This window comes from Phalangium opilio, unplaced genomic scaffold, assembly GCF_054372755.1.
Source record: "Phalangium opilio isolate 3A_F unplaced genomic scaffold, DU_Popi_V2 ptg000041l_1, whole genome shotgun sequence".
Classification (NCBI taxonomy): Eukaryota; Metazoa; Arthropoda; class Arachnida; order Opiliones; family Phalangiidae; genus Phalangium; species Phalangium opilio.
Window position 1 is genome coordinate 5,481,430 of NW_028324165.1, and position 10,257 is coordinate 5,491,686.

Here is a 10,257-nt window from a genome sequence, read left to right on the forward strand (position 1 = left end):
GCCCCGAAAAAAATCATGTCGACTTCCATGTCCTTCTTAAATATGGACACTCCAGTAAATTTCGAACAATTACAATCCACTCCCAAGGCAGTTAACCGAATTAATTTCTTGGATCAATAAGGTCCTGATTTTAATATTGTCAACCGTGGCCTTTCTGTCACTTTTGCTCGTTATTCACTCTATCGTAAAGAACAAATACAAATCGTTGCCCACAAAGAAAGCTGTCAAGAAAATGGCCCAAGAAACTATGGAAAATGTCTGGGAGAACGCGTCGCTATTGTGCGCCGAACGTAAGCAATTAAGTTCTCGTAAATCGGAAAATAATTCGCATAAGCGCGAGTCTACTTCGAATATGAAATTGTTTTCTGTTAATTTCGAGAGATAGCTAGTACCTTAAGCAGTTGAGGTGGTGAAATTGTCAGCACTTTTGCCTTGTAGCAAGAGGGTCCCGGGTTCGGTTCCGGACTGTGGCACCAGGTGAAAAACCTGGGAACAAACCCTTCTGCGTAGAGTTTGCAAGTTCTCTCCCCTCTTGTCAAGGGAGTTTTCCTCCGTGGTATTACCCGGTTTACCCTTTCCATCAAAACTTGGTGAGGTTATTGGTAATAGTTAGTGTAGGGCGTTGTCGGTTAGCTGTGACATAGAGGCTAGCCACCACCTCTCTATGCATTGAAATATAGCCCACTGGGTGTTATTGACACGAAATATAGCCCACAGGGTGTTATGGACACGAAATAAAGCTAGAAATATTATTGTTGAAATAACTATGTTCCGTAGGGATTCCCGCCATTTCGCCCAATATTACGCGTCGTCTGCTCGCTTCGTCATGGCTGATCGGAGTGACTTTCATTCTGTTTTTCTTGGGTTGCTTCTTGAGGACGGAGTTCACGACGGAAAGCTACAATTACATCGACACCCTATCGGACTTGATCAAATCGGGAATTCCACCTATTATGGCCAAAGAAAGCGGAGCTTTCGACTATCTGAAAAATTTGGTAAATCTATATTTCCTTGTTTAATACTGAATATTTCTCTAACGTCGTTGATGGTTATCTATAGGCAGCCGAGGATCCAGTAGTTAAGAAATGGCTAGACGCACTCGATAAGGAGAATATTTTCTGTAGTAGTCTGGATTTTTACAAGCTTGATTTATACCTTTCTATACTTCGCGGGGAAAAAGCTCTTATATCAGAGGACATTATTTTGACTTGGATAATGGGAGAATTTCTGACATCTGATTCCGAGAGTATGGATTTCTTGGCGAAAAATGGGGGACTTTACTTTTCGCAGCACGTACTTGCCTTCGACTACTTACACACCGTTTTCAACACCTCTTGGTTGAGAAGCACACCGCAAGTGCATGAAAACAACCAATTAAGGTCAGCACGAATTTTATCGTAAAATGGTACACCGTTTTTAAGACTGACACTGTTTTATGACAGTCTAGTACCAGTGTTCGAAACGCAAGTTTGGATGTATCTGGATTTTAATTTACATTACTCCGTCGAACGTATCAAGTGGAATAGACCGTTGAAAAGCATTGAAGCCTTGGACCTGAGTAGCGTCTTCGTTCCTTTCTACCTGATTTTCATACTGTTGTCAGGAACAGTAGCCGTGGCAATAACAGAAAGAGTATTCTACGGCCGAATTGCCTAAACGGTGTAAATTTCATATGTCACGAAATTTTTCAAAAATACAATAAGATTGTTTTCCTTGAAAATACATACACATAGAAATACTAGCTAATCTATATAGGAAATAATTATACTTCTATTATATTATTGTGATTCAAAATTTTCACTTGATTGTGAACTTAATATGGGGATAAAATAAATAAAAGCACCTTTTTAAGTCAATGATCAAAACAAGCATACGTCTATTGAATACAAAAATTCAGGCAAACTTTTAACCTCTGCTAGTAATGATGACGTCACGGAGAGGTATTACACTGGGCTTGTCTGTGTGTGTGTCTGTTACTGCGCTCCTTTTTAACCTCAATGATCAAAGCAAGTGTACGTCTGTATAGAATACAGAAAAAACCCCAATAAATGTAATATCCCGGTGCCTTAAGACCATTCTAAAAATAAAGTCAGTAAATACTAACTTTTGCTTTTAAAATTTCCCTCGATTTCTTTCAATGTTAAAATAGGGGAGCGGTGTTGAAAGCATGAAATGGTGTTGTCGACGGGTGAGAGGAATTTTAAAGTGAGAGTATATAGCTTAACCTCACTATCATATAATGCTCTTCCTTTTAAATAATAGAATACATCACATCACCTCACCACAATTATTTCCCTTTCACATTCCCTTCTATGACGAAGTCGGTTCTCTTTTACTACGCCAATGCCAACAACAACAACATCAACACGGCAGGTCAAACCAAGGATTATTTAAAATATATAAGGATAAAACGCACACACAGATCTCTATAGTAAGGGAATGTTTTCTAGTTGTTCCGAAATTTTAACCCATCCCCTCTTCTCCACCTACTATTTTGGGGCGTCAAACGAAAAACAAATAGCGATATGGCGCCACCTATCTTATTATCTCGAAAGCAGAGACGAAAGAGAGATAGTTTTCGAAAGCATGCTGTATTGTTCTTGTTCGAATTGTTAACGGTCGTTAAGAACATTCAGTTTAAGGTTCAAAAATGAGATGAGTTCCTAAAGATCATAATTTAATTTTATTAATAGACAAGACCAAGACTAAAAGTTTACTAATATTATTTGAAGATTCATTCAGTTCAAGAATATATGAGGTGAGTTTACATTTGTTTAATAGACAAGGTTTGAGTAGATCTGCTAGAGCAGACGAGAGTGACAAAACTTTCAAGAACCCGATCACGTGCTGACGCTTCAAAATAATGGAAGATCGTCGTTTGTCCCACGTTCCGAACAGCCCCTTTAACCAGTGAAAACCATGAGAACGTTTCCTCATAAGTAAAGTTTCAAACTGACTAATAATTAACTCTAGCCCAAACCATTACCCTATAAACCGACCAACCGTATTGTCCTTTCCATAACGTGAACCTGTTTATAATGGAATCCAATCTTAGAATGGGTATATATTCTAATAGAAAAAAAGTTCTCGTCTATATTAAACTTTCATACTTCCAACTCTTAATTCTAATCTTGGTTTATTTATTAACCAGCTTCTCTGAAGCGCGGAAAAAAGTAACCACGAAATTTAACTTCTATATTGGGTCAAGCTTCATGATTTCTCCTAATTATTCTGTTATGTTTTCAATTACCATAGCAACAGTTTTATGCGCGGGAGAGAGTGGTTAACAACAAAAGAAGTCAAAGTCGTGTTGTCGACTCAATGCCTTAATCTAGAAATCAAATACCTGATGCCAAAACCAAAACTGTACTAAAAGGATAGTACAAAGGTTTCTGTAAAATTAACAATTATAGACGAAGGTTGGTACTCCGGTTTCGTATTAGGATTTAAGTAGCCCCAAAATGGCGCTGAATGAAATGGAATTTCTGGGAAATGATCGATATTTTAAATACAGGTAGAATTTGTATTTTCAATTTACAAATGTCGAATTAAGTGGACTTCAAAATTAAATAATTAATATAGGTACACCCAAGAGACTCGGATTAACGTATCGACAATTGAGGTGAGTTTATCATTATTAATTCTCGAGTCACGCAGTTCTTATTATCATATAAACTCAAAATGTTTCTTGTTAGGAAACGTGGCACTTGGAGGGCTACGTCGTATGGTACAAAGCCATGGAGGATTATTTAAAACGATCCCTCAACATGAAGTAAATTTCAAAATAGTTGGAATTAGATTCGATTAATTCGGTTAAACGAGAAAGAAGTGTCTTCATACGCTAGTCCTTGCTTGTTCGGTCAAAATGTTACATTGAGATTATTATAAAATTCATACATTTTTCGTCTATTTGAACTTGTTTAAATCGGGACGCATAAAACTGGCCCTTATTTGAAATTTTTTTATGCCATTTATTAATCAAAAATCAATCTACTATTCGCGAAATTTACAAAATACATTGACTAAGGGAAAAGTTAATGTACATACCATTATACCTTAAAAGAACGGCCTTTTTCTAAATATAAAGAAAAAATATTAAAAAATTATCTCTTATTACCAAGTAATTAGCATTTAGTTAGTCTTAAAAACGAGGGCTACTGTACCACCATTGACGTAGTGGCGTCTGCTAAAACGAACAACTTACCCCTACGGGATTGGTTGAATTTTCACAGGCTGGTATAATGCTGTACTACCCGACCTTGTCCTTTAATTCCATAAGTTTATAATGTGCATATATTCGTACAATTACCATTTCTCACATACGAATATAAACTAACTAATGGAGGATAATATAATGGATGATTTTAGGTCAATTTACGAAGGGCATATAGTGGACTATACTAATAGTTCTAAAATAATTACTGAACCAAATTTTTTAAACGTAAGTGAAAGTGAATTCTGACACTTCAGTCTACAGAAGCAAAGATTTTAACACCCTAACTCCGGTTTCAGAAAGCTAATATTATCATGATGACCATGCCACGCTCGTTTTTCAATGGTCAACAGGAACGTTTCAGTCCGTCTCCGGTCTTCAATACGGCCAGAATAATTATCGTGTCCGCCGCTCCGAAGAAAATCATGTCAACTTCCATGTCCTTCTTAAATATGGACACTCCAGTAAATTCCGAAAAATTACAATCCACTCCCAAAAGAGTTCACTAAATTAAATTCTTGGATCAATTAGGTGGTGATTTTAATAGTTATAACCTTGATCTTTCTGTCACTTTTGCTCGTCATTCACTCCATCGTTACGAACAAATACAAATCGTTGCCCACCAAGAAAATTGTCAAGAATCTGTCCAAAGAAACCCTGAAAAACGTCTGGAAGAATGCGTCGCTATTGTGCACCGAACGTAAGCAATTAAGTGGATGCTTATTTTTGAAAAGAATTCGCCTTAGCATCATGAGATTACTCCGAATTGAAGATTGTCATTCCTCAGTTTCCAACGATTTTTAGTGCTTTAAGCATGGTTTTCACTTGACCGAAAAAAACTACTTTGCAGCTGGACGACTAACGTCAGATTTGTTTTTACGTTGTCGCCCAGCGTTACAGTGTTTTCACTTAGCGTGTTTCCCGCAAATAATGTAACCAAGGCTTAGCAGATAAACTGAACATAGCACTAATTGCAGCACATCTATTGTCTTTCTTTATCTGGTCTTTGTAATCTTTATGTCCCTCTTCAGTAAAACTTTCAGCATTGAACGTCGGCATTGTCAGGGATTTGTACTAGTAACTGACTCGATTAGGGCCTAAATAAATAGAAACATGGCGGACCGCGACCGTCATCTAGCGAACACGCGTGGTCGAAAATGACGTCACGACTCAAGCTTATTTCTGATTGGCTCGCGCAGAGCGTTATCGTTGAACACGGCCGAATAAAATAGAAAGCTATGCTGAACGTAATTATGGTCCAGCGTAACTATGTATTTTTTTCGGTTGACGTCGGGCGAAAAGTCATGATTTACGCCAAGTAAAAACATGCTTTAAGCAGACAAAACTGTGTTCCTTAGCGATTCCCGCCATTTTGCCCAACACTACGCGTCGTCTAATCGTATCGTCTTGGCTGATCGGAGTGACTTTCATTCTGTTCTTCTTCGGTTGCTTCTTGCGGACGGAGTTCACGACGGAAAGCTACAATTACATCGACACCCTATCGGACTTGATCAAATCGGGAATTCCACCTATTATGACCAAAGAAAGCGGAGCTTTCGACTATCTGAAAAATTTGGTAAATTTATATTTCCGGAACAAATACTCTATTTCTCTGACGTCTTTGTTGCTTATCTGTAGGCTGCCGAGGATCCAGTAGTTAAGAAATGGCTAGACGCACTCGATAAGGAGAATATTTTCTGTAGTAGTCTGGATTTTTACAATCTTGATGGATACCTTCCTATACTTCACGGGGAAAAAGCTCTAATATCAGAGGACATTTTTCTGACTTGGGTAATGGGAGAATTCTTGACATCTGATACCGAGTGTATGGATTTCTTGGCGGAAAATGGGGGACTTTACTTTTCGCAGCACGTACTTGCCTTCGACTACATACACACCATTTTCAACACCTCTTGGTTGAGAAGCACACCGCAAGTGCACGAAAACATCCAATTAAGGTCAGCAAGAATTTTATCGTAAAATGATTCACCGGTTTTTAGACTGACACTGTTTTATGACAGTCTAGTACCAGTGTTCGAAACGCAACTTTGGATGTATCTAGATTTTAGTTTACATTACTCCGTCGAGCGTATAAAGTGGAACAAACCGTTGAAAAGCACTGAAGCCCTGGATCTCAGTAGCGTCTTCGTTCCTTTCTATTTGCTTTTCATACTGCTGGCAGGAACAGTAGCCGTGGCGATAACAGAAAGAGTATTCTACGGCCGAATTGTCTAAACGCTGTAAATTTCATTTGCACTGTTAAAAAGCTATGTTCTATATAGAACAAAGTGGCGTTCATTAGAGTATCCCCGTTTAATACAGAACAAAGTGGCGTTCATTAGAGTATCCCCGTTTAATACTGAACAAAGTGGCGTTCATTAGAGTATCCCCGTTTAATACAGAACAAAGTGGCGTTCATTAGAGTGTCCCCGTTTAATACAGAACAAAGTGGCGTTCATTAGAGTGTCCCCGTTTAATACAGAACAAAGTGGCGTTCATTAGAGTGTCCCCGTTTAATACAGAACACTAAACGAGTATACCAAAACAGAACACTAAACGAGTATACCAAAACAGAACACTAAACGAGTATACCAAAACAGAACACTAAACGAGTATACCAAAACAGAACACTAAACGAGTATTGAAAACAGAACACTAAAAGAGTATTCAAAACAGAACACTAATAGAGTATTCAAAACAGAACACTAAACGAGTATTCAAAACAGAACACTAAAAGCGTATTCAAAACAGAACACGAAACGAGTATTCAAAACAGAACACTAAACGAGTATTCAAAACAGAACACTAAACGAGTATTCAAAACAGAACACTAAACGAGTATTCAGAGCAGAACACTAAACCAGTATTCAAAGCAGAACACTAAACCAGTATTCAAAACAGAACACTAAACGAGTATTCAAAACAGAACACTAAACGAGTATTCAAAACAGAACACTAAACGAGTATTCAAAACAGAACACTAAACGAGTATTCAAAACAGAACACTAAACGAGTATTCAAAACAGTACACTGAACGAGTATTCAAAACAGAACACTGAACGAGTATTCAAAACAGAACACTTAACGAGTATTCAAAACAGAACACTTAACGAGTATTCAAAACAGAACACTTAACGAGTATTCAAAACAGAACACTTAACGAGTATTCAAAACAGAACACTAAACGAGTATTCAAAACAGAACACCGAGGGGGAAACCACTTGTGAAATCAGGTGTACAAAATTTTTGAAATCACAATTGAAGTCCATAAATTGTTTTTGAAGTCTCTATAAATCGCAAAGTTTAGTTGAAATCTCGGAAGTCTTAGGAAGTCCCTAGAGAATCCCTTGAAGTCATGCGAAGTCCCTTGGAAATCGCTTGAAGTCATTCGAAGTCTCTCGGAAGTCTCTTGAAGTCATACGAAATCCCTTTGAAATCTCTTGAAGTTTCTCTGAAGTCATACGAAGTCCCTTTGAAATCTCTTGAAGTCTCTTGGAAATCTCTTGAAGTCTCTTGGAAATCTCTTGAAGTCTCTTGGAAATCTCTTGAAGTCTCTCGGAAATCTCTTGAAGTCTCTTAGAAGTCATACGAAGTCCGTTGGAAATCTCTTGAAGTCAAATGAAGTGCTAGAAAAATCCCTTGAAGTCTATTGAAATTCCGTCTTTCATAAGTGGAAATTTCCTTTTCTTCAAATTTTATTTTCAATAGTCTTGATCAGGGCCGGAAATAAGCATAGGACACTGGAATTTTAAAATGTGCCATAATTTTGTTAAAAACTAAGGGGGTCACTGGACAGTTTGACCAATAAAATTTTGGAAGTTTTGATAGTTTGACTATGGAGATGTGATACTATTTCTCCACACTACAGTGGACAATGTCCTATAAATTTTCCAGTCAAACAGGGGGGGCCCTGGTCTTGATCCCTCAATTTTCAGCCGTTTTCGGAGGTGCAATGCTACCAGACTCTTGTGCCAGACACTCTTCCCCAGAATTTTTTCCTTTTTGGACTTATTGTCGTCTGCTAATCATTCCGTTTTCAAAGAATATTCGTAAAATCTATATATTTTTGTTTGTGGCGAAGTTTAATTGGCTTAATTTAAACTACTATTTAACTAAATTGGGAACCTTCAAAATACAGCATACAAGCAGCCAATTTAAAAATTGTGTCTTCTAGTTCTCTGAACTATGAATTCGAGTATGAATCAGACGATAATCAGTTTCAAAAACCTGAGGGGTCAAACGTTTTGGAAAAAGTGTACGGGATTTCGAAATCCAATTTGATTTCTTCGGATTTCGTTTGATTTCGTCGGATTTCCATTGATTTCGTCGGATTTTGTTTGATTTCAAAGTTCGATAAAATGCAACGGATTTTGCAATTTTCCCCGTGATTTCCTCGGATTTTTTCCATGATTTCGGCAGATTTTGGGATATTTCAATTGATTTCGTTGGATTTTGTGATTTCTTTTGAGCTTGGATTTCGTGAATTTTCTAATGGATTTCGCGATTTCGTTACTGATTTTGTGATTTCTTTGTTGATTTTGTGGTATCTTTACTGATTTTGTGATTTCTCTACTGATTTTGTGATTTCTTTACTGTTTTGTTATTTCGTTATTGATTTCGGATTTTTTGTGAGATTTCTTAAGTTGGATTTCGCGGGTAGCGTACGGAATTTCATGAATGACCGACCCCTTGCAAAAACTACTGAATAGACCTTTTCACACTTAGAGCGAGGGTGAAAAGGGGGTAAAATTCTCGAGAGGTGAGCAAGCGCAGAAACGATGTTTGTTGCCAGTCGTATTTATGTAACCATTGCTTTTACCTTACTAGTTAGGCATTCGAGTTTATTCTTATAAAACAGTGTTGTATTAATGGTTGTAAAAGTATAAATTGAACTTCCTAGGTGAAATTTTATCGAATTCAATTGATAGACGTAAAATTGGGGTAGTTTATAATATTCTAGTAATTCTAGAGACCAAATTGGGCGCTAAGGCTTACGAGCGTGTTATTCGCGGCGCTTTCGGGGCCGGGCACGGCACGGCATCGGCGATGTCCGCCGATGAAGCGATTATCCCATACGATCGCCGAGGCTTAGTGAGTTTTAACCAACTATTATCTTTGCACCGTCCCCATTAGAACTTAAACACTGTTTATTTCTTAACATGGTTTTAATTTTACTCTCTCGGTTTGAATACTAGGCATTTTATTTTAGTATTAAATTACAAAACGTTTTAAAACACGTCCATCGTAGTTTATTTTACACGTTAACTCCATAGAAGTGTAAAACTCGTGGCAACAAACTTGCAACTGCTCATGCGCGGCCATAAGTGTGAAAAGGTCTAAGAATTGTGTATCTATCTACCCTTTTAACATATCTATGCCGATCACGTGATCATAGTTTACCGCGTGAAACGTCGCAGAATTCTTGAGACATAAGCGACGATCAAATGGATCAGTATACTATCCGGGCTTGTATCTGCGCCAAATAATTCTGCATAGATATATTGCTTTCGGTTGCGCTGCACCTTAGTACTTAATAGCGAAGTACATAGATATTTTTAATTATTACAATTTAATGAAGTCTTGAGAAAAAAATAGAAATCGGCTCTAGTCTATAAATTCTATTGAAGTCACTTGAAGTCTTTAAATTATGTTGAAGTCACTAGAAGTCTTTACAAATTCTATTGAAGTCACTTGAAGTCTATAAAATGTAATGAAGTCACTTGAAGTCTATAAATTATATTGAAGTCACTTGAAGTCTTTATAAATTGTATTGAAGTCACTTGAAGTCTTTATAAATTGTATTGAAGTCACTTGAAGTCTTTATAAATTATATTGAAGTCACTTGAAGTCTTTATAAATTTTATTGAAGTCATCCGAAATCAAATACAGTTAGTGAAGTCTTTGAAGTCAAATGAAGTCTATGATAGTTCAATTGAAGTCATTTGAAATCTGAAATCAGGTGTACAAAATTTTCTTAGTGGTTTCCCCCTCGCAGAACACTAAACGAGTATTCAAAACAGAACACTAAACGAGAATTAAAAACT

The 10,257-nt window shown here is 37.1% G+C and overlaps 1 protein-coding gene across 4 annotated transcripts in view; it reads left to right on the forward strand.

Annotated features, from left to right (window-relative positions):
• The window catches only part of LOC149679538 (uncharacterized), a 32,581-nt gene extending 25,203 nt beyond the window's left edge, over positions 1-7,378 (forward strand). Inside the window, exons 1-11 of one of the 4 annotated variants that reach the window (XM_089835732.1) lie at positions 2,585-3,060; positions 3,152-3,173; positions 3,256-3,514; positions 3,583-3,622; positions 3,696-3,772; positions 4,369-4,441; positions 4,513-4,677; positions 4,745-4,913; positions 5,572-5,789; positions 5,852-6,171; positions 6,235-7,378. In XM_089835732.1, coding sequence (XP_089691858.1) covers positions 3,462-3,514; positions 3,583-3,622; positions 3,696-3,772; positions 4,369-4,441; positions 4,513-4,677; positions 4,745-4,913; positions 5,572-5,789; positions 5,852-6,171; positions 6,235-6,448 — 1,329 coding nt within the window. In that variant the 5' untranslated portion in view covers positions 2,585-3,060; positions 3,152-3,173; positions 3,256-3,461 and the 3' untranslated portion in view covers positions 6,449-7,378. Of the gene's footprint in view, positions 1-2,584; positions 3,515-3,582; positions 3,623-3,695; positions 3,773-4,368; positions 4,442-4,512; positions 4,678-4,744; positions 4,914-5,571; positions 5,790-5,851; positions 6,172-6,234 lie in introns of those variants that run through there. The other 3 variants (XM_089835734.1, XM_089835731.1, XM_089835733.1) reach the window with 3 other exon arrangements.
• Positions 7,379-10,257: the final 2,879 nt, after the last annotated feature.